Source organism: Branchiostoma lanceolatum, chromosome 12 (assembly GCF_035083965.1).
Source record: "Branchiostoma lanceolatum isolate klBraLanc5 chromosome 12, klBraLanc5.hap2, whole genome shotgun sequence".
Classification (NCBI taxonomy): Eukaryota; Metazoa; Chordata; class Leptocardii; order Amphioxiformes; family Branchiostomatidae; genus Branchiostoma; species Branchiostoma lanceolatum.
This window is the reverse complement of record NC_089733.1, coordinates 14773233-14797750: the sequence shown is the minus strand read 5'-3', so window position 1 is coordinate 14797750 and position 24518 is coordinate 14773233. Positions and strand designations below refer to the sequence as shown.

Below are 24518 nucleotides of genomic sequence, written 5' to 3'. Positions count from 1 at the left end.
TATATAAAGCGTATTGTTGATATAATTGAAATATCTGGATTCCTTCTTAAATACGATTTGTACACTAGACTTGAACTAAACAAAATCAAGGTGACCCCCCTGTTATTTTCGCAGAAAGTAGTGTTCCAAGATGGCGACCTCCTTGCTGAGAATTTTTCACGCTACGTTTCAAAATGTAGAAATTAGACTGCTGCAGGCGTTTGGCTTGCATCCCCCACCAGGTAGGACGGTTTTCATACATTTTGAGAAATCATTTCTATTGATTTTGTTAGATTTTATGCTCAATTATGTGTTAAAAACAGCAATATTCTTCAGGTAACCCCTACGTATACCCCCCCCTCCCACACCTAGATATATTTTACGTAGTGGAGTAAGATTTTTTTCTTTTTTTACTATTGATAGGATGTTTCTGTCAATAAAAATTTTTCACAATTGTGCTGTGGCTCCTCCAAGACACGTAGTGGAGTAAGATATAAATTCCATTTAACGTCCTATCCGAATAAGGAGGTAACATAATATTTAACCTCCTTGATCCGATTGGACGTCCCAAACTGAAAATAGGTACTCATTTTCACCGGAGTGAAGGGAGAAAAATCGAGTTAAGTGCATTTTTTAATGGCACAAATTGGGGCATATCAGTGTTTATGAACTCAGGACCTTTTGGCGAAACACCTTAGTACCTTACTGATTTCGCCACACAATGCCACATAAACCCAGTATAGCCAACCTTTAGCATAGCTCATTAGCTTCGCAACTGATTACAGTGTATACTCCTACAGTACTTGGTGGCATTAAGTTTTACTGTATGAATCATGATAGCCTAGGGAGAAAAAAAATTGAGAATACATCTACCTCAATTCTGGGTTGACAGCTTTGGTTGTTGAAGGCATGACTATTACATGGTCTTTTCTGAGATGGTATTAGATAAACCTCTGTAATGACACAGCCACACTCTGCCCCACAGGCCCAGCTCTGGCTATCCCAGGCTGTCACCACCCCCTGCAGGGTAGTCAGGACACCAACAGGACAGAACCCTTGGGCCTGAGCAGTCTTCTAGGCGGGGTGTTCCTCATGGCAGCCCCGAAACACCGCCAAAGTTTGGAGAGGAGACACAAGCGACAACGTCACCCCGACAAACTCATCAAACCAAAGGTAAGGTCCAGGGGTGACTTACTCTCACAGAGTCTCAGTAAAAGCTCTGTCTCTTCAGATGCTCTGCAGTTTCTGTACATTCTGCCAGAGGGGGTGATTGCCTTGTATTCCTCTTACTGTAATTCACTTTAAGTTCACTGTAGCAAAATTTCACGGTGTAAGAAAAATGTACATTTTCACTGAACTTAAGCTTCAAGGTGGTGGCAAGTGATTTACAGAAAGGACGTGTGGAGGAATCATAAATAGTTTTTTTCACGGTGATGATAAGTTAACAGTTCATAGGTGACAGTGAAAACACTGAACATAAAGTTACAGTGAAAGAAACAAGAATTACAGTATTTCTTTGGGGTAAACCTGTTCCCCTGTTCTGACATTAGCTGGTCCAGGAAGTGCATGCAATTTCAGTAGATTCTGCCAGAGAGGGTAACTGGTCAAGGCTACTATTCCTGATTGTAGTTCTCTTTTCTATTGTAGGAAAACCTGTTCCCCTGCCCGGAGTGTGGTTCTATGATGCAGGAAGGTTTCCTCTGTATGAACTGCTACCAGCGCATTAAGTACGAAACCGACATCATTCGCCAGAAGATTAAGGAGACAGAGGCCGGCGGTCCGGCCAGCACCGCGGAAACCGTTGTGCGGTATGCAGACGAACCGATTACAGAGTCAGACAAGTCGAAAAGGGTCATCGAGATGTCCAGGAAGAAACCTCACTGGTTCACAAAGGACATGTATGAACACTGGAAGTCTAGCTAAGAAGTGCAATGCAGTTATGAATGTAAGCAGTAGGTGTCACTGCTACACTATCATGCCCCAGAAGATGTTTAGAGTATAGGAATTATCCCAATATGTAGGCAGATGTAAGATTTATGTCAGCTGCTCGAAGTTCTTATGCAGGAAATTAACCTACAGACTAGAGCAATAGCTAATTCTAGTACAGGATGCACCCAATTTATTTATCATTTACTTCACATGTACTATTCACTGATCCTCATGTCATGTAACTTTTTGCAAAGTTTATGTACTTGGAATGCATTAAATTTCTTCTTTTCTTTTCATTAAACTCACTGACTGGTTGACAAAGTTCTTTGTACACAATATAGTCACCTACCAGCAGTTCGCTGACCATCTGTCATCTTCCTCAGGACAATATTAACTAGTTCTACATTACACTGCAGCTAGGTGTCACTGCTGCAGTGTGAAAAATGTGGTCGCTAATGTGACTGAGTTTATATCCCCTCATCATCATGGTTCATGACTAGAGTACATTTTCCGATCCATATAACCTCATTTATCCCGCGAGTGCAACTGTTGTCCTCTCTCTCACCTTCGCCCCATCCCAGCCTATTTTAGTATTTTTACAGTTGTTTCTTGTGATATGTAGATGTCACGGTGTCACTATCATAAAGAAGTTGGTTGGGCGTCAAAATGATGACGGCTGAGACACAACGATTTTTCCGGTTTCGACCTTTTATTCAAAAGTCTTCATCAGAATGACAAAGAGTGGTACTACACAACAGCGCCGACTACACCGGGAATCATACTGGATACACCAACTCAGAACTCTGCACCCAGACAGCCACAACCAGCAATCACTAGAGATCACTAGGGTCTGAAGAGCTCCAGCCTTGTCGATGTCACGACCAGCACCCCCAAGAACACAGTGTCAGCATCATTAAAGAATAAGAAATATGATGCTGATGACCGTTGATTTGTTCAATTCCCTTCCCAGCTTCTTCAGCATTTAACTGGTTATGCGAAACAAACAAAACCCAATTTTTACCACAAAAGCTTTCACTACTATTACAACTTCTAACTTTATTCCTGAATTAAACATTAAAGGACAGACACAGTTTTCTTTTTCAAGTTAGCTTTTATTGAGGACTTCCCTCCAAGAATTCATCCATATTATTTGTGCTTTCAGCAGGGCATATTTACAGGTTATATGTACAATATAGTTAATAAACATAACCACCGGTCCGTTACAATAGGGCAAGAGACAAACATCAGTAAAGACAAGCATACGTCAAATCATAACACATCATCTGTGGTAACAAAAAGTACAAAAGCCTTTTTTCCGGCACGCCAACACAAATTTTCATATCAACATCGAAAAGTTTTAGACACATCTGATACTATTACCATCCTGTCAATGTGTTATAACAATCAATTACACTAGCAAAGTCTACTACATCCGTGCTACGTTGTTACTGTAACAATATATAAGGAGAAATTGTCTAACCTTCACAAACGTACTGTAACAATAATACAACACTTGTAGTATCTGTGCAGTTATACCTTGAAATGCCCTGTTGTTACATAGGGATGTTATATATCTTAACATGTATGTCTCAACAGATGAAGCAACTACATGTATTGTGTTCCCCCAGTAGTCCCCTTAAAAAGGTTACATAATAGTAAAGAACAGGGTCACCCACAGAGTTAGCGACAAAAATTTAGATGTTAGAATAAGTTCTCAGAACTTTGAATGAAAAGTAAGAGAAAGAAAGAGAGATGGCGACCAGCAACCACATTTAGAAGCTAGAAAAATAGAATGTTATGTATACATATTTATACACAGATATTTACATTGTTCACAAGACAAGGAACAAAAGATACTTTTGTACAAAATTACTTCAACTTAACTTGGCCTTTAACCTGTGTTTTCAGCCAACTTGGCCTTTAACCAGTGTTTTCAGCCAAAGGATAGCAAAGAAAGCCATCCGATTGGCTGATGAATCACAGACATTAGTGTGACCAATCAACATGACTTATGACGGACCAATCAGATTGGTCACTAATGTCTGTAATTTATCAGCCAATGAGATGGCAAATTAAGCAGGCTAGTCGACCAACCAGCATGTTGTGCGGCGGACCATTCAGATCGATCGCTAATGTCTGTTTTATATAAATATACTCCTTAGCTGTTTTCCTTTGTTTTCAAAACGTTTTCCGTTTTGCAAATCAAAAAAAAAAAAATATGCCACGATTCCCTGGGTTCAATCAAGGAGGTTAAAACGAAGTTTATTTTAACCTCCTTGCTTCAATTATTACCTTGTGCGTCACTTTTCGTACTCCCCATTTTACCTATAAAATATCCATGCTAGAATCGTCTACAACAATGTCCTATCCACCTGAATTTGCCGCATAAATACGAGTCAACTGCACGACTGGTTTTAAAATAAAGTTTTGAGCTACGTATACACGAGAAATATAAATGACTCCATTGCCAATGTCTGGGTCATTTGAATTAAAGGTATGATATTTCAAAATTCAACAAAGATGTCACTATTGTGTTAGTGGAAACATCACCCAATTTGATACAACAAAATTAGTGATATAACTGCTACATTCATACTTTCATCAGTACTGTAGTGGAAATATAACAATTAATTCAACATCAAACCTAGCCGCTGGAATATTAGGGTATTGTAGCTACAAGCATGGTTAGTCACGGTGTCTAACGTAGATATGCTGAGATACTTATATACAAGTTATAAATGTCCGAACCTAATATAGTATGTGAACAAATTGCACAAAATCGGATTAAATTACAAATACCCACACGGGTAAACTATAAAAGGAAAACATAACCAACTCATGCTAACATCCTTTTGAATTAAGAAGCTTGAGGCTTTACAACTAAAAGACCTAGCAGGTTAATGTTCTACTTGATCATTTACCCGATGTGTAGTATCTAAGAAGCTAGTAAACATGTATAACACAAGCTTTTGTACAGCAGAAGTGTCGGTTATACGTCTGTTTCTTCAATATATCTTTTTTTCGGTCTCAAAGGTTCTTTTTCTTCGTCCTCTGAGTCGATGGTAATGGCGGTGAACTGGCGCTTCTGCAGCTCGTTTATTCTTTCTTCTGCGCATGACGCAGTGATGCGAGCCTCGCCATCGTGGTCCCAACAGTCCTCGATGACCTCTGACATTCGGCAAAGTCCCTGGAAAGGTCAATGTCATAAGGTCAAAGGTCATGGTATCAAGGTCAACAAACAACACAATAAGGTGAAACACTTCAACATTTCTGAATGAGATAATCACATCACAATGTATCAAGGTCAACTACAACATTTTTGCAATGAAAGAATCAGTGCCAAAATGTAGGACCATTTTAGATGACCATAGTTAGAACATCATCAAGACCATCTTTAGAAATCCAAGTGGCTTCGGCCATCTTTAAAATGTTCCCGTTGCTAGGAGACACGAAGCTCAGCTCACCTGATGCGCCAGCCAACTGGTAGGAATGTCAGGTCTCTCTCGTCCCCGGATCACCACGTCTTTCATGGTGTCGATCCCAGGATGGTCACCGCTCAGCTTGTCAGCGAACGCTGGTTGGTAGGGGCCCACATCTACAAAGATAGCATTCAAGGTCACACAACAGCTCTCGTAATGAAAAAGAAGTATGTTTTCACACAACAGCTCTCGTAATGAAAAAGAAGTATGTTTTCATCATTATCAGGCTATAAACAACGCACTAGCTTTAAGCTACAGAGCGTATTCACGTGACGTCATCGGTGTCTATCGCCGCCATATTGGTGTCCACTAGCAGTGACTCACTCACATTTAAAACTCGACACCAATATGGCCGACAAATCGCAATGCTGTGACACTTTCGTCATTGATTGATATCAAATTAACAGCTGTCAATCAATGTCAATTGAGTGAACTCTATATGAATATTCTTCTCTGATAGATCTATAAAAACCTGGACTACTGTAGCTGTGTCTGTAAAGCCAGTATAACCGCCCTTCGGCGTAACACACCAGCTTCGCAGGCACGCGGCGCAGCAGCAGCTGGTTATATTACACTGAACGACCTGTCTCACCTAACCTTTGAACACAACTCTTAGTCTGTATTAGTTCCATGTTGCAATGCAATGGCCATAGATCACACTGGATGTAGTCTTATAGTAAGTAGAAATATTCTTATATAGAACTAGATTGTTACCTATGTTGTCTGCAATTTGCCATACATTGTCACTGATGCAATTGTTGTGCAATAAATCATTCATATATAGCTGAAGCGTTGCAATTGTCTAAAGCTATCTTAAGAGCGTGCCGGTACAGTAATTGGTGGCAACGATCGCGAGTTCCACTCATCCTCCTACGCAGGCCTGAACCCCTCGGCACAGACTCACGGATTCAAGGGGCTGTGTCGAGAGATTTATTCAGGCCTGCGTATGAGGATGGTTCGACTCTAGCTCTACGAAGGAAGAACAAAATGACTTTTTGAACACATGAGTACTGACCTCCAATGACCTCACATCTCGCCAGCATCTCCCACAGTACCAGCGCCATGGCGTACACGTCGATCTGCTTGAAGGACTCGAGGTTCACCAGGTTCACACGGGACTCCAGCGCCTCCGGGGCCATGTACCGGGGCGTGCCCACCTGTAGACGGGAAGATGTTCATACGTTAAACCCCAGTCACACATTCATGACCTTCCCATGCCCGCGGCTTTGATCCCGAACACTCCCCATGCACTCGGGTAAACAACTGTCAAACATTCACGACCTACCCACGACTTTCCTCACGACCACTCCCCGGTAACTCGGCACTGGGTCGGGAGTGATCTGGAATCCATCCTACTCAGATTCTAGGTCTAGTTCGGTCCTCTGATCGAGTCTAAGCAGAATATGACTGTCATGACTTTGATTTGTCAAAATGTATAATTCGCTAGCACAGACGACTTCTAAAGACTAGAAGGCTTCCATTAGGAACCCACACGTACTCTTGGTACGGAGTTCGAGTGTAAGCTTAAAGGGTTTGTGAAGGGTACTCGGGGGGTTTTGATGCTGTATAATGCGACTGCTGCGCCTAGTCCAGGTTCAGGGTCAAGTTGCCAATACAATAACGTTCTTGGATTCAGAAAAAATATTATCAGCCGAACCAGAACACTCTCCTCAGGTCTTGTCTATGGCTTTAACTACAGATATCTGGACTGACCTGTCCGCTGTTAGCGTACTCCTCCACCCGTATGGTCGGGTCCAGGTTGAGGGCCAGCCCGAAGTCGGCCAGGCAGCAGGTCCCGTCACTCTTCACCAGAACGTTCGAGCTCTTCACATCCCTGGCCGGACAAAAAAATCTGTTAGTATAAAAGATCTGCTGAGATCCAGACAAGAACGTACTGACTTTTGACGACTTGAGCAACTCATGACGTAATCACGCTTCTAAAAGGTCACGTGACATAAGGTGGGCGGGTCAATGTTGCCTGAAGAAGGAAAAAAAGGATCGGTTGAAAATTTGAGTTTTCTTCTTGCCTTGGACGAAAAAAAGTCAGTTTAACTTATCCTAAGGTTAAGGACGGATCGCATTTACGATCGGCGGGCCTGGCATGCGAGGTATGTTGGCATATCTCACCTGTGGGCGATCGGCATTTTGGCCGCCCCGTCCGTGGCCCTGTCCGCGTGCAGGTAGGCCAGCCCCGCCGCTGTCGTCTGACTCATCCCACAAAGCTGCTCCCACGTCAGGATATGCCGGCCTAGATACGCCCGCAGACAACCGTTGCTGTGGTAACTGGTGATGAGCCAGTACTGCCTGTCGATGCCGTTCCCCCTCTCCTCAGCAGTCAGAAAATCTAAGATGTTGGGGTGCTTCAATGCGGGGTCCGAGAAGATGTCCTTCTCTCGCTGCCACGACTGCTTCTCGTCGTAGCGGAAGATCTTAACGGCGACGGTGACAAATCTGTCCTCGCTTTCCTGGAACAGTTTGCCCTTCCAGACCTCTGCGAACCGCCCCTTCCCGACGGAAGTGTCCAGTTTGATGGGGAGATGCTCCTCGTTGTGGTTCAGCGTGTTCTCCAAGCTCGGGTCGGCCATCTCCGAGTCGAAGTCGTCGAGTTTTATTTGGTAGTTTCCGTTGCCGTCCTCGGCGCCGAAGATTGACGAAGGCGGGTTCTTCGGGTGTCTCCGGCGGTAGAGAACGTACGCGGCGAAAATGACGAGGACCAGGACTAGGAGGGCGGGGATGATGGCGACGATGCCGATGAGCACACTGGTGTTTTCTGGTCCGTAGGCTCTGTCAGCTGTGAGGAGAAGGAAGAAAAATCTTTAGAAAAAAATGCAGACACACAGCGCGACAAACAAACAAACACACAGACCGAAAACAGTACCTCCATTTTTACCGAGGTAAAACTAATCATAGTACAGCATGCCGAACTGTTTGCATGTGACTTTTAAGAAACAGCAGACAATAAGGTAAACAAAAGTATATACATGCCATTTATAGCGTTAAGGAGTACTCTCCAAGCAGAGGAGGGTCCGGCTGGTTTTTGACGACTTAAAGCACGTCAAAAACTAACCGGACCCACACCTCTGCTTGGAAAGTAGTTACAGAGTAAACATGTAAATCAGATGGCGCTTAAGATTGCAAGTCGCGCCAATGTCGGCAGATGACGTAGTGAGAACAGGTTGTTGGGTAGCACAGTATTATACCATTTGCGCAGTGGGTGGTCAATGTTGCGGAAGGTGTCAACAGATATGTTAAATGTTACTCTCTCTTCAGGCTTTGTATCCTTGAACTTACAGCAGCTCTCAATCTTGCAACGCATAGTTTAAAGTTACGCCAAGTAGAGAGCCCCACAAGACACCCATGTTAAACATGCTATTGATAACAAATATACAAAGTACCTATGAGTACAGTAAATCAAAGGTTTAAGACATGGCATTCCAAGTAGCCGATCTGTGAACGCATCAGACCAATCCTTTGTCATTCATATCTGTACTTCACATTGTTTTCCAGTATCGTTTTTTCCTCTTCGTTCCAACACGACAACACTTTAAAATGTTCAGGGGACTATTGAGATAGAAGCGACCCTCCGTCTCCAAACCCTCTTGACTCGGTGCCCCAAAGTCTGCCATAAGGTTCTGTTCTTTCTTGACGTTTGACTTCGACTACAACTGCAAGTTTACGTCCCAGTAACCACTTCCTTTTGCTGCTGATACGTGTAGAAGATTAACATGTGATAACAGGACTTCACTTCCGCTTACGACAGGCGTTATCTGGTGGTTACACTTCCCAGAAGAACCGGGGGAAAATCCCAACATAAACAGGTTTTATTTTGGATCTGGCTGGAAAGTGGTAAGAAAAAAATCAATTACAGGAAGGAATTCGAAAAGATTTAGACAACTTGGCGCCGTGGAATGTTGTTTTTGTTCACACACAGGGTCGTGTTTGTTTGTTTGTTTGTTTATTTATTTGTCTTTTTGTTACGATTTTTTGTCCCCGTGACGATCAGCTTGCAGATTAGGTTGTCCAAGGATAATGTCCTTGGGTTGTTGAACTTTTTTTTAGTCCTTTTCATCAAGAAATTGAATTTCTTGAGTCAGCATATTAATGTTGGCCGCCCTCCAAGGAAGGAAATGAAGAGTGAAATCATGACTATCGTGAAAGCTGACATTTCCTTTACATTTCATTATAAGTACTTGATGTTACAGGAAGGGCGTTGGTAAGTGAAAGAAGACGGACGAACTACTGTACATTCATTTACTTTCGCGCAGATTTAATTTTGCGGTAGGAGTGAGAAGGAGTTTTCCGCGGTGCACGTTTCAAGCTAGGTCGCGGTCGAAACAATACTGCAGCACAAAAACTCATATTCGTGGCGTCATGCGTCCGAGAGGCACCGAAAATAAAAACCACCGCAAACATTTCAAGATTTACAGTAAACGGAATGGGCCATTTTCTTCTTGGGTCTCTGACTTTTTCACATTCAGAATATCACAAATAATAGTTGTTGTTTTTTCACTCTATGGGCTGTCAAGTCAGCAGATCAGATTGAACACGTTTATCAATGTTCTCCCTCAGTAAGACTCCCGTATCACTCCACATGCCCACGGGATCCGGTTTCACAGATGTCGCGCTGCCCCCCTCCCCCATCCGTTTGGCACACGTCCATGGTCCACACGTCACGCCCACCTGCTTCCTGTACAGTTTCTCACGGGGCCAATTTTTCCCTCCGAGTCAGGAAGACGTTGGCGAGAGAGGTCCGACGTTCATGTGGAAATCGAATGGGAAGCACTTGGAGCCGAGACTGTATTTCATAATTTCCTTTTCGAAAACCTTTTTCCGTCACAGTGATGCTCAAGTTTAGTTTGTACGCCGGAGCACAATCAAAGCCTGATGTACAAATGTATATATATTTTACCAAACCACTGTATACTAGTATCATCAGAATTCCGTTTTCAAAAGCTCGGTGGATGTCGTAAATCTCACGGCCGCAATGTTGTCCCGCAATGTTGTCCCGCAATGCTGTCCTTCGACGTGTATGACAGGGACCTGACACATGCAACAAACGTTGTGACTCATGTTTGTCCTCCACTTGAATAATTTAGATCAATTGTAAGAAACCGTTAAGGTGAAAGACGTTGTTTTCTGAGTGTCGTGCGTCTCCGATCGGCTGTCACACAGAGAACGCGACGGTCTTCCACCACCGACATCTGCTTGGAGACAACACTTGGGTCTGTCTGCACACTTGTAGCTGCACACTTATAACTTAGTCCCGTACAAACCAGACTTGTCACGTGCCATCATTGGTGCATCAGCAGACACACATCTGGGAAAGTTGGTTCATTTTCGGTTACAGGGAGGGGCAGGGTCAGAACAGGGTCTCACCCCCACCCCCCGGGAGCACCATCGCCCACTTCCTAATGCCACTGCCTCTCCTCTCATATCCGGTTGTTGCGGACAGAGCCTCGTATATCAGACAATAATCCACATGATGTTCAACTTCATCCTGACACTGGCAGCGGGACAATGTGGCGTTTTGTGGCTCTTAGGGGGGTGGTTGCTTGAAACATGGGATACCATACTGCTATCCTACAGTACGTATGTGATTTTTACCCCTACTTGAGATAGTTTGAGTAAGCACAGATACTTTGGACAGGTTTCAATCCGCGTGACTTCCTATTTTGTCTAGGACAGGAGACAAGACAGCCATCTTTGGCATTTGATGGTGATTCATTCATTCGGTGGCAAAGTGGAAACAGGTCCGAAGACATCACCCGAACCGTCATCGCCAAAGTTATGTTGCTTGATAGATAGATACTCTGTTTATTATTATAGCATAATCATATCTTCCAGATAAAGTCTCTTATTTCGGGGACAATTTAAGCACTTACATGTAGCTTTCTGATCGGAATTTTTCACATAACAGAATTCTTCCATTCTTACGTCAGTTCATATTTGTTTTCTTAAGTTCGCCGCTTTAGTAAACACGGAGGTCGTGAGGTCAGACCCCGTACACGCCATGTTGTTGTGACACCAACACTTGTTCCTGACTTGAAGAGAGTCGCCGAAGTGTCTAAGATATCGACAAGACAAGGACAGGTTTAAGACACACCTGTTGCACGGAACTTACACCTGTGGGAACTTAAGACGAGAGGAGGAAAGAATGTTGGGCTGAAGTTTCGTCGCGTTGGTCAGTTGTGGAGACTTGACCAGGTATTTGGGCAAAGGAGCTTTAATAGAGCGTTAGTGTTGAACGAAAAGAACTGAGAAGGAGGGAGGGCCGGGGGCAAGAGGTATGAGGCTGAAACTGTGAGCCTAGTGTCGCTGTTTGATGATCGCCCCTAGGCTTTGATCGCACTTTGGCTCCGTCTGTCTGTCCGTCTGTCACGTTTTCACGGTGTCAGACGTCTGAGGAAGTCGTCCCATCTGTTCCAGAACTTAAAAGTCAGACTCGTGTCAAGCCGTGCCCCGCCGATCTTGTCTAATGGGGAGAACGAGGTTTGCAGACAAACTGTAGGAGCTGAGGGTGACCGGGCTCCTCCCTTAGACAACACAGGAAGGGCGCGGACTTCTGCCAATCAAAACTTCAGCCACGGAGGGACAAACAAGAACATGTTTCTAACATGATCTGACATTAGGGTGTGTGTGAAGGGGGTGGGGTGATTAAAGTGAGAACTGAAAAAAATAAAAATGACGAAGAAAAAGAACAAGAAAAGGCGGACTCTGAATGAAAGACTGAAAAAAGAAGGCGAATTTGAAATAAATTTTAAAAAGGACACGAAGTTCATCATTTATGTCCTTTTTTAGACGTATCATATATGTCGTCACTGGCATTATTGATTGTAAGAATGGAGGAAGGATCAGGAAGATTTTTAAAAACAAAATCTTGATTTTTGGACCGTCCTCATATTTTCGCCTGAAATTGTACCCCAAGCTGCACGCAGCTGGTCTTGAGCTTTTCTGATATCTCGTGACGTCATCACCCCGAGGAGGATGTATCGCTGCCACGAATCTGTCTACACGAACCATCTGCTATAGACTTCAGGCCTGAAGTGGCGCGAATCTGTCTACACGAACCATCTGCTACATGAATGTAAGGCCTCTGGGTGGTGATTGCTCAACATGTGCAGACGAACTTGACCCAACTGTTCAATCAACCATTTCGCACACATTGTCTGATATTGATAACAATTTTAAGACCTTCACAGGTCTGGCTTCTTAATGATCTAGAGTTCTAAATCTAGCTATCTTTGTCCTGTAGTAGATGTTGGGAGAGTTCCAGAGTTTGCTGCTTATATAACGTTTTGGACACATGTCATCGCAAACACACAGAAATTCTCTCCATACCAAATTGCAAATTGGAAGTCTGCACGCGACCAGAAACATCTCGTTAGCCTTTCACCCGAAGTGTAGTAATATAAACAACACGGATTGGGGTAGTTTTGGTCAGTACTGTCGAGGAAACAAAATTATCCAGAAATTTCGCGCGCTATCACTTTTGTGTGGATCATCACAATGTCGCGGACCACTAGTGAGCAGAAGTTGCAAGCCACCAGGCTTCAAGATCACCAATTTCTGCAAACCCGTTGAGTGTCTTATTGGTTCTCTGATTTAATAGACCCCTTTCCAAACTGTGGAGAAGCAGCCGAAATTCACAATTTTACTAGCCGATATCGAGTCCAAGTGTCCACAACAATATCATGTACTTGTGCCATTCAAATATATCGATGGATTTCACCATGGAGGAGAACAAGATGACTCAACGCTGGTTTCTATTGGGGACGCCAGTGTTTAGCTTTACCGCGGCCGTGGGCTTACCGGGTGTTTACTTTTCACGCGCTCGAACCACGCGCGCTCGCCCTAAATTCAAAATGGCCGCGGTATTTGGAAAGGGGTCTATTAGATTATGTTGACAGGAGAGATGGAATAAGAAAACTTACCACTAGCAGTGGCAGAGCTACCGACGAAGTGGTTGGACTCACCCCCGGGACGTACAGTGGGATCGTCTAGTCCAGGCCCTGCCATGGGATCCCAGGGGAAACCCCCCGACCCCACGGGGGGAGACGGAGGGTCATTTGGGTCCAGTAGGAAGTCCGGGGGGATATCGCCCCCCGAGTCCGGGCCCGAGGGACCGTCCACTCCTGCATGGGGGAGGATCATCTCTCCGTTACACTGGTCCGTCCCGCACAGGCAAGTGTACATCCCCGGAAACTGGAACAGCGATAGAACAATAATTCACCTTAAGATATAAAAGTAATGTGGGAAGAAATAATATTGATATAAAAGGGTGCTCTCTTGTCATTCTTTCGAATAGTTCTTCCCTCCTTACTTTCTCATTTTATCCCCCTCCATTCTTTCTGTCCTTTTTACTTCTTTTTTCCTTCTCTCTCCTTCATTTCGTCTAGGTACTTACTAAGTCCACTACTCACCGAATCGTCCGCTCTGCAGTCGTCTGCCTGTGGGGCGTTGAATGCCGAGCCGGCCCAGCATCCTGTATCCACCACATACGTCAGCTCTGCTGTCCGGTTGTCCTCCATAAGGTACATGGAGGCAAAGCAGCCATCGCCCTCCCCCTCGCACGTTCTGACGTAGTCGCATCTGACGTCACAACGCCCCGTGACGTCATCGCACACCGGCGTCGTTCCCTCGCAGGCGCGGCACGACGTGGCGGCCCAGGCGGGCGACATCAGGGCTAGCGCTGTGGGGAGAAAAATGAGAGAAATGTCAAAGGTGGTAACAGAACACGTTTTGCCTACGCAAACTTGTAAATAAGTCATGAAAAAGGCTCCGCCCCAGAGGCGTCGCCAAAAATTAGGACCTGCCAAGCGCTCGAGGAAAGTTGTGTTGCTGTGTTCAGGTTCCGACAGGCTGAAAATGACAAAAGCTAGGGTGGTTGCATTTGGGAAATGATTCTCATTCGTTGGAAACGGGCAACCTTATACGACGACAAATCAGTCTATTGAAACGTGGACAAGTCCAACCGTGTCTGGTGAGTCTCACGTAGCTGACGCGCACCTGTTCCTGTATCCAGTCCTTCTAACACGCCGCGCTCTGCAAACTACAACTGTCATAAACGGAGGGCGCACAAGGGTATTCCGCAAGCCTGGATTTTTCGTGAGAATCTCAGCGTCTCGTATTTGTCCCCAAATCCAAGCCACTTACTGTACTGTAAATCCAACATGTTACTTGCCTTCCATTGATCAAGCTTTGGGGTTGATAAAGGAGACTAAAATCCAAGAACATTTCTTGAAACAAGAACTTATAATTAAGAACGTGAAACAACATATGAGGCATGTCGCCTGCATGTTTCCGTACGACGGTTTGAAGGTTTGATGAAGGTTGGTGGTGACATCCCCGTGGCAAAGCCACATCCAACAACACATGAGTCATACGTGATAACATCAGCCCACAGAAGGCAGCTGGTGCTCCAGCACAAGTTTGAACAACAAACACGGTATTTCGGCTAGTGATCCTTTAAGAGCACTCAGGCGAGGAGGAGAACCACATCACCACACCTGAGACTACAAACATGCTTACTCAAAACTTCAACTTGTGTCATCAACTGACAGTAGATCACGGTAGTGTCTTGTGGCACATAGGCCAGCAAGTTTCCTCGCTGTTTCGGTAGCGGGTTCATTTTTACGGGAAGGGGTTGCTAGCCATTCCCATTTAAGTTGCTCAAAGCACGTCCCCGAACACTGGGCACCCATTTTACGTCCCTTCCGAAAGACTGGTACAGCCCCAACCGAGATGTCCCGATCCAGGATTAATTAGACGTTTTCTTTACTATCTATTCCCCCCCCCCCCAAGTTGTACCATTACTGGATATAATAGTCTAATCTGACAGATAAAAATGCAGACAGACATAACGATAGACCCGTGGGAACTGCATGTACGGGGGTGGAGTTAGGAATGTCGATTAAGTCTCTGCAAATGTCTATCTTGTGTTGACGAAGGAATCCGCAAGGTCTAAAAGCTATTAATTCGGACATGTCCCAATCTCTTTCCGACAATGGAGATCCGTCAACCTGTAAAGAATGAATGTGAAGCAGCTATCCTTAATTATCAAAGGCAAAGTCTACTGATTTTTCGATGGCTGATGAAATAGTGCAATGCGGCGCTGATCGTGTTTTCGGCCAGAGAACATCGGGGCGGACCCAAACCCCCTAAGCCTCTGTCATTCGACCATGGCCTCCAGACCTTCCCCAGACTGTCTACTTGTCTTTAAAAGTCTTGAAAATGAGTGAGTGAGTGAGTGAGTGAGTGAGTGAGTGAGTGAGTGAGTGAGTGAGTGAGAGCTTTTCTAAACATATCTCAGTAGAAAATAAAAGACGTTGACAAAACTTCCACCAACTTGATCACATTGGCCAACACAATAGAAAGGAAATGCTTTTCAACAGCCCCACCTAACATTAACAATGATTCTCCCCACCCTTGACCTTCCCCTTCACGTCATAATGACCGCTCCCCGCGGACCTGGTTACCTGGTATTCGATGACAAGTGTTTACAAAAGAACAAAGCGGTTTGTTGTCGGCGGTGAGTTCATACGGTGTCGCACGGGACTCCTATCTCTCTACAGATCTCCCTTTTACAAGGATTACACTGTTTCCATGACAACTACGTCAATCAGCAGGCAAATGCCCAAGCTTCAAAGGTGTGCGCTTACAGAAATTAGAGCCATAGAGAGATGTGGTTCAGTGAAGCAATCCTTAAACAAACGTCTTAGCGAGTTTTCAAGTCTTCACAAACATACGGATTGTGTGCCAGTGTTTTAAATACATTCCAAAACTTCATCCTGAATCTATAGTTCAAAGGAACATGCAGGGAACAGGAGATACTACTGCAAACTTTTCTGAGTCAAAATCACGAGTCTAACGGTTGACAAAAACGTTTCTTAAACAGAGACAGATACAGTTAAGGTAGGTGGAAGCTATAAGTATATCGACATAAGTCGTATATTAAAGGAAAAATGATAAATTGTAATTGTCGATATTCATCAACAAAACCGACTCAGTAGAACAGAACTGACGTATTCACGTCAGGCAAAAAAGGGCTTCACAATTATCAAACCTTAAAAGCTCATAAGGGTTCGTCTGTCTTTCTATTCTATCGATGGCAATACACATGAATGTCTGTGAGACCTGCATAGCCTCTACCAGGCTCTGTGGATCGCTGGAAAAATAATACCCAAGCTAGTGAATAGTATGCAAGGGAGCCGGCTAGGGAGAAAGGGTCCAATAGACGACCCTTTTTAGATAGCGACTCCGCACAGGCTCCGTAGGTCGCAAACTTGATCCTCTCTCCTTAGCCGACTCCCTTAGCACATTATTCACTCTATTTGGCCAATTTCTACTATCTATCCAGCGATCCAAGGAGCCTGGTGGAGGCTAAAAACTACAGTGCTCTACAGTGTTTTTGTAGGTGCTGCCGCTGTGCGGTTTCGTGAGGATTTAATTGCCGATAAAACTTATGGGAATTACTAATGGCGTCCTGAACATTTCTGAGAAGGCTTTCCCCACCTTATGCCCCCCTCCCCTCCCCTCGGGCCATGGTCCTAACAGGTCTGGTCTGGTTTGCGTTAGCTGACGTCATTCCGTTCTACCTCCACCTATTGGGCGGTACATCAAGCTTAGCTTCCTTTCGACTGTTTTTTAAGGACATTGAATGCAGTACGTTTAAAAGTAGTTGTGTTACGAAATTTATTTTGTAACTTAATTTTTCCTATAAGATTAAAGATTGAGAAGGGAGTTTTAGGTTTTGCTTTCCTAACAGTGAATCAAAATATTGATCCTTTCTTCAATTTTTCCACCATTTAATCGTAATCTTGTAGCCCATCGTTCCAGACACCTTTCTCGTCCTTAAAACGCAAAAGCATTTCATATTACGAAGCAAAACTTCCAATCTTCAGAGTAACATTGAATGTTACTCTGAAGAGAATCTTATGATATCATGTCCATATAGATCACGAGAAAAAACAAACACATGAAACGTACACACCCATGTAAATCGTGGTAAAAGTACGTAGAAACCTTAGAAGCGTTAAAGACCCCCTGTAGTCGGTACTGTGTAACCAGCCCACTTATCCAATCAATCTGGCTCTCCTTACCTCCACTTCAAACACATCGGTACGAATTAATGTTTCCTTTGTCTCCGTCTTAGCTACCATGGCAACGACGAGGCATCAAAGACGTGCCCAAGGTCACGCATCAACAAGGTCAGTCAATTAGCGGCCGTAATTGCCCCCCTCCCCAGAGTGATGCAGGCTTCGATAGCGCCGTCATTGTTGGCAAAATCAAAGCTGTGAAGTTGAGGGTGTCGGGAGGACAGATACAGGAGTGTGTAGGGAGGTCAGGTATCATTTCTGTTAAAAACTTTACATGAAGATCGTGGGAGACGTAAATAAACGGGGGGGGGGGGGGGCAGCAGGTGGTTATCAAAGCAAATGCTAAGGGGGGTATCCAAACTAGCGCTCGGATGGACAAATTGCATGTACTGCACAATGTATTTGCAAGCTAGAAAATTCCCACATACTTTTCAGGTCAGAATAGAAATAAAAACCAAACGACAATAAGTAACAATCTAGTATGCTGTTCATCCGTATTCGTATTTTTGCGATACTTATTCATGTTTTATCAGATGCTGTTTGTTAGCGGTAGTTTTCGCTTGTGAAGTTTTGTCCTATCCAGGTCAGCGTTCTACGGGGCATGTATTCCATGGTCTGGTGAGGATCGCTGGTGCGTACGTCCTGTACATGAACTTGGACAAGTGTTTGACAAGCCTACTTCCGTGGTCAAGTTCCTCTGTTAAGCTGATTACACTAACAGTGTGGGAGGTCACCTTGTATTAGATATAGTAGGCTCAATGGCAACCGTTTTGATAGTGTTGTATGGCTTCTCTCTCTCTCCCTCTCTCTCGCTCTCTCTCTCTCTCTCTCGCTCCCTCTATCCCCCCTCTCTCTCTCGCTCGGTCTCTGACCGGTCTGTTTTATTTCAACAATGTCAATATCAAAACTGCCGCCGTTGGGCCTGATTTGGAGGCTAACCTTACATAAGACTGGCCCCCCAAGTCGTCCCGTTCGCAGACCTACCACTATTTTGTTTGTTGATGATTTGCCTTTTGTATAAACCATACTGTTGTATCCTTTCCTCAGACGTGCAGATGAATAACTTACTCACTTCAGTGGAAACAGAAAATGTCAAACTCGTATGTCTTACCAACTAATCCAAGCAGATGTTGCGATGGAAGATCTCAACGTCACAAAAACGTTTTATACAATTTTGATTTCCCTCAGTGGCATGGGATTCTCATAGTTTTCTAGATTGCATGTAAATTGAGTCCTGTTATTGCTTGGTCACGGCCTTGAAAAAACACCGCGGTATTTGAAGCACCGGAACTTTCTACAAAAGATTTGTTATTCTTACAGAAACCCTGTAATTTGTGTCATCGATAGTCCCTAGTTAATGTTAGCTGTAAAGCATTATCACTTCGACAGATAACATCAAACCTGAATGCTGTTATTGTTTGGTCGCTGCCTTAAAGACATCGAGGAATTTCGGGACTATCAAAAACATATACAGTAATTATAAGTTGTAAAGAACTATGATCGTTTTTCCAGATTACATCTAAGCTGAATGCTGTTATTGTTTTGAAAGGCGGGTATCGTAGAAGAAGAAGAAGAAGAAACACTTTGGCATTTCGGAAGTTGCTAGATGTATCAAAAATATACAATGCTCAGAAGTACCCTGTAATTTGTACCGAAGATAGTCCCTAAGTGAGGACCAAATAACGGTGTCTGGAGGATTAACTCCTTTCTCTATTACACACCTTGCCTAATGTTTGAAATATGCCGGCTTTAAGGGGATAACTCTATGGTATGTGCGGAATCAGACATGGTACGAGGTAGCTATCGTAACCAAAGCTATACTGTGTAAGCTGTTTTCATACCTTAACGTTACGGGGCTTAGCGACTTAAATCACTGAATACATAAGGCATGTCCAATGGCTATGGAACTACATCTGAGCAAGGAGGTCTATATAACCTCCTTGTTCTGAGCTAACCCAACCCTAGTAACCAAGGCTATACTGTTTTCATACCTTAACGTTACGGGGCTTAGCCACTTCAAGCACTGAATACATAATTTATGTCCAATGGCTATGGAACTACATCTGAGCTAACCCAACCCTAGTAACCAAGGCTATACTGTATAGGCTGTTTTCATACCTAAATCACTGAATACATTATTCCTGACCCAATGGCTGCGACTACATATGAGTTACTAGTAACCCAACCGTAATCACACATGTGGCGGTGCGGACACATTCAAGGTACTCGTGCGATTTTTATGTCGTAGGCTGTGACAGAACCAACGTACCCCCGACAAGGACCTTTATATCCATTATTCTGGGCAAAACCAATTCAAAATCATGGGGAGCTATATCTGTTCAGTCAAAAGACAGAGGAATTTTCTACTACACGTGCACGACTATCCCAGGAATGTCCTCGGTTTGCGATCGTACTACGATCGTGCGACACTGCGACCACGAATGCCATCAGACCCTAAATGACAACAATAAAAAAGCTTACCTAAATTCTGTTACTTGATTGGCCGGAATTAACCTTATTACAAAACAACCATCCTTAAAAAACGATCTCTAGACGAGTTTCATCATGTCTTCCTACAGCTGTTCCCTGCCGCTTCTCAGGAAGTTGTAAGAGTTTGTCTATCAGCCGGCTGTCGTCTCAAGAAGGCTCGGGTCAGAAAGAAGAACCGACATTGGACATGTTCCAAAAGATGTTTGGCGTGAATCCAAGGTCAGTGACCCTGCACCAGGCACATTGGGGTCTGCGGGGCTTGGATTGTTCCATCATAACAGCAAAGATCGGGCGTTCTACGTTAAACTAAAGCAACGTCGGTTTATCAACTTAATAATAAACGTTCCCTCTAGATTGATACAAGGAATAACATTAAGCATCCGATGATAAGTACCCCCTCTTATTCATTACGATGAAAAAAGAACACCCCTCCCGAGTGGAATAACCCGGACATATCTAGTGCGCAGTCTCCCATAGTGAAGCGGTCGTGTCGAACATCTTATTTGACGTTCTTCCACTCAAACAGAGCGTGGTGCGCTTTAAGGGTTTGTTTGGCGAAGTTGGGCGACAAAGTCAACCGAGCTACCGGCTGTTGTTGCAGCAGACTGGGGAGATGATGATGTACGGGGGAACTGGGGGCAAAGCTGCAGACTAGTCACCGGGAAAATACGACTAACTCTAAGACATGGGGAAGAAATAAGAAGGAAATGAAAGAACATATGAATAGGCATTTGTCACTACACACAATTTGAATGCCAATAAAAAGGAAGAGGAGAAATAGGCGGCGAAATGAGAAAGAATGAACTTAAAGTAGGACTAGGAATTAAGGAGTTGCCTTCCTTGTTCAGGTTCACGATAAAGAATTGGTTTGCTAGAATAATGAATGTTACATCCAGCCAAACAACTTCAAACGGTTTGCTTCATGTAGACAACCCCAACATAATCCCTGAACATGTTGTAAGTGACAACTTGGCTTGTTTATTTACATGTCTGACCAGCTACTGTATCAGGCTCATACTCAGCGTAACACAACCTAATGTCTATGTCCGTCGATGTTGAAGATCACATCTGCATTATGATTTTTTCGATCAAACACAACTTTGGATGGATACAAACAATAAAATGCCTTGGCGTATTTCATCAGTCGAGAGTTACGGCCATTTATTTCGGGTCTTTTGGACCAAAATATATCTCTTTTAACAATTTATAACGCTTTCCGAAGCAGGCTACTTTTCCCTTTCCGATAGAACAATGAAGACATGTATCTAGAAAAACAGACAGGTGTAGCGAATATGCTTTTGCTATGTTTCGCTCCAGTGATACCGTACTTAAGATAAATATACAAGTCCAGAGGAGTCATGCATTGCATCCAAAACACACCCAACTCAGCAGCGGAAACAGAGTACTATGATTACCTATATTGTCGTCATGTTTTGCGTTAAGCTAACTGAACCGTTGGCACACAAACATCACTAATTGCGCTATGTAGAACTGTTTTTGTGGCTGGAAACTTGTAGTTCTAGCTCCGGGGTTGCCACGGCCCAGGTATGTAAGTCATGCCAAGGTCGACCCAATCAAAATGGCGCAGGGGTTCCTAAAGCTTGGCTTCATCCAAGGTCAACATGTTGACAGTACAAGGCCATTATTGAAAGAGGTGGGGCGTTTGGAGGGTAGGATAGGGGAAAAGACATTGGGTTAGCCCGATCTAGGCTCAACCTTACGGACGTGTGGGATAGGTGGTCATCCCCTTTTGATCCTCGGTTATAATCTACACCAGCCCCCCTCCCCCTCACCATGACCTCAGCATTATGGTCCAACAACTACGGAAAACTTACTAGAATAGTTTCGAAGCTGAAACCTAAACTTTTCAGTTTTCTCTTACAAGAAAATATCAGGAGAAGAAGAAAAATGTTACTACCAAACTTGTCAACTAGCACAAACTAACATTATAAACTATAGATAAACTATAAAAAGCGCAGTGTAAGAAATGTATTTGCTGTCAATATTCCAAGCGCTAGCCTTACCAAGTTATCTGGCTGGAAGTTGTGGTTTGACCGGGATATAATCTGATTCAGTTCTTTACTATGTGGCACACAACTAACAATGAAGTAGTATCCGCATGTCAAGATAAATACCGCATTGTCACCCCAGAATACAATATATGCTAGTCACGGTGCATCCTAGAGATTATCTACATTCACTCACTTCCTACATTGAGGTCTTCCTCTGAAGTATGGGACTCGTATCCCCCAAAATGTGTCAGAAACAGTAAAAGGAAAACACATGTATGATTCATTTCTTCACATACGTGCCAGAAGTTGTTTTTCCTACTTTTTTTCCACCGTGAGTCATGCAGAGTGTTTGGGAAAAATATAAACACTGTACATACGGCTAAACAAAATCATCCTGTTATTTTTCTAATGTACTACTCCTTTTTCTTTATAACACGAGAAGGGCCAGTCTCGGTAGACGCCAGGTCTTTGCTTTTACATAGCTTCACTGTTTAGATACAAAATTTAAGCAGCACAGGGTTGATGCAATGTAACTATAATTGCTGCAGGTTACCTAATTGGAACCGACGGGAGAGAGACAATACTTAGCGCAAGCACCCCACTTACTTCACTCACAAACATGACTGCGCATATCTTTGATGGGTTTTTAAAACCCAGACAGTCCCTGCAGGTTAACTGACCAAACCAAGACGCCCCCCTGAGGCGAGGTGAGCTCCTTAAGACTAGCCTCCCCTGAGAACTGTCCCGACCGGTGTCTGGGGCTGCCCGCCCCGAGCCGTACGGCCGGGTTGTTTTCCCATGCCCACCGAGTTCGGACCCGAATCAAAGCAGACAGATATCCCAGATGACAAACAAACAGCTGGGTGAAACGAGTGATCCTAGCTGTCCAGTTCCAACCTTACCCTTGAAGTTGAACGCAGGGAATTATCCAGGGCAGAGGGGGGAGGGTCTAGGACTCTTACAGACGACAGATGGTACGAACGAAAGGGACATCGCGACCACAAGGACGCAGAGCACCGACACAGACAGCAATCCAGACACGATTTTCTACCTCAGTGACTATACATTCACTCCAAATCACCGCACTGTACTGTACTGTACTGTACAGACATAGCATACATGTAGTTCACAGTAAAATACATGCATGACTACCGATACAGCACGAACGCACTGTATGTCTAAAAAATTCACATAGTGTACGGTTTGTGTCTCGTAGTACCAGAGAACACACACACACACCTAAGTCTTCAATGTATCGACTTACCAAGCACCTTTAAGTGTTGTACTTGTAGCTGTAGTTACACATCCTTGGAAAAGGGGAACTTCGGCTTCTCGGAACCCGATCGGCGGCGACAAACAGCGCAGCGGATGTCTGAACAATGAACCTCGGCGATCTGACACGATATAAACTCCCCAAACTGTGGTTGTAAAACTCTCAGGTGGACTTACCGATTGCTAAGGTGGTCAATACAAGACTGGAAGTCGGTCCGACGACAGAACAGCCGCGACGCCGGTCCGACGCCGCCTCTCCCCAAACCCGACGCAAAGTCGCGGAAACCATGGCGGGAGAAAATGGTAATATGTAAGCGGGGGAACCAGAAGACAATACCCGTCTAGTGTCTAGGACAGGAAATGCCGTAAATGTTAGCAATACTGCCTGAGCTTGTTGAGCCGCGAGTGAGACAGTGACTCATGGCTCACTTCCGCCGTGTGCGTAGTTCTGCTTGCCCACGCCCCCGCATACGCACCGGAAATGGGCGGGGCTACGTGCGCTTTAACTCTTAAGGAGGGTCTTAAGGAGCTCTTAAGAAACTTTCAAGGGGTCCTGCAGGGGTCCTATCCAACCCCACCAAACAGCTATGACTTCAAAATGAAATAAAAACCAACGGAAATAAATTGTAACCTTTCTCCTCATCTTCATTTAAGCTCATTGCTTCTTTGAATGACAAGTTGTGGTGTTCTTCAAACCCCCTTCATGAGCCTTTCCCAATAGGTCCCATCCATCACTATTGTACAGCGGGGGTCACCTGTGATGTATAATCTTTAGCCAGATCACTTTCACATTCCCCTGCAGTCACCTGGGGGACGATAGACATCTTGTACAAACCACAGGCAGAGATCGCATCAAAACGTGACACTGCCAGGTTCCGGGGTGTGTGGATAGATCTTTCTTCATTTGTTGTTTACATTTCGTGCAGATGTTACCTCATACAAGCACCACTTACCACTTGTATAAACTTTATACGAGCCGACATTTCAATTTTTTTTGGAGGGGGGGGGTGAAAACTGTCGCCTGTAAGCAAAATGTAAAATAGAAAAGGCAGCGGGTTGATTTCTTGACAAAAGTACCAAACTTTAATTTTTGAAGAAGAAAAGTTCAAAGCTCAGCTTAAACCTAAATTAACGGTCCATCCCCGGAAATACCAGTACAGCTGAGGGAGTGTCCGTTTCATGTAATGGGGAAGCTTGAACATGTATTGCAGCATGATTGCGCTGATCACTTTATATGTGATATGAGATATCTATATGTTTTT

General features: G+C 44.2%; 2 protein-coding genes across 3 annotated transcripts; one reads left to right on the top strand and one right to left on the bottom strand.

Moving 5' to 3' along the window:
• Window positions 1–111: 111 nt before the first annotated feature.
• On the top strand, window positions 112–2209 carry LOC136445907 (large ribosomal subunit protein bL32m-like). Its single transcript, XM_066444132.1, has 3 exons — window positions 112–221; window positions 965–1152; window positions 1627–2209. The coding sequence occupies exons 1-3, from the start codon at window positions 131–133 to the stop codon at window positions 1900–1902; spliced, it is 555 nt and encodes a 184-aa protein (XP_066300229.1). The 5' UTR covers window positions 112–130; the 3' UTR covers window positions 1903–2209.
• Window positions 2210–3405: 1196 nt separating this feature from the next.
• LOC136445906 (TGF-beta receptor type-2-like) lies at window positions 3406–23700 on the bottom strand. Of its 2 annotated transcripts, none has more exons than XM_066444130.1 (8): window positions 23434–23700; window positions 13808–14076; window positions 13319–13589; window positions 7515–8178; window positions 7101–7221; window positions 6403–6544; window positions 5373–5503; window positions 3406–5095 (listed from the first exon to the last, which is right to left on the bottom strand). In XM_066444130.1, the coding sequence occupies exons 1-8, from the start codon at window positions 23543–23545 to the stop codon at window positions 4898–4900; spliced, it is 1908 nt and encodes a 635-aa protein (XP_066300227.1). In that variant the 5' UTR covers window positions 23546–23700; the 3' UTR covers window positions 3406–4897. The 2 variants fall into 2 exon arrangements, with proteins under 2 accessions (XP_066300227.1, XP_066300228.1); XM_066444131.1 differs by having other exon boundaries at window positions 13361–13589.
• Between the last annotated feature and the right edge of the window lie 818 nt (window positions 23701–24518).

Bases quoted from the DNA above. Each gene is read 5' to 3' on its own strand.
- LOC136445907 (XM_066444132.1), top strand. From the start codon at position 131: ATGGCGACCTCCTTGCTGAGAATTTTTCACGCTACGTTTCAAAATGTA. The intron at 222-964 runs GTAGGACGGTTT...TCTGCCCCACAG, and splicing joins TGGCTTGCATCCCCCACCAG to GCCCAGCTCTGGCTATCCCA. The intron at 1,153-1,626 runs GTAAGGTCCAGG...TTTCTATTGTAG, and splicing joins ACAAACTCATCAAACCAAAG to GAAAACCTGTTCCCCTGCCC.
- LOC136445906 (XM_066444130.1), bottom strand. From the start codon at position 23,545: ATGGTTTCCGCGACTTTGCGTCGGGTTTGGGGAGAGGCGGCGTCGGAC. The intron at 13,590-13,807 runs GTGAGTAGTGGA...TCGCTGTTCCAG, and splicing joins ACTGCAGAGCGGACGATTCG to TTTCCGGGGATGTACACTTG. The intron at 7,222-7,514 runs GTGAGATATGCC...TTGTCCGGCCAG, and splicing joins AAAATGCCGATCGCCCACAG to GGATGTGAAGAGCTCGAACG.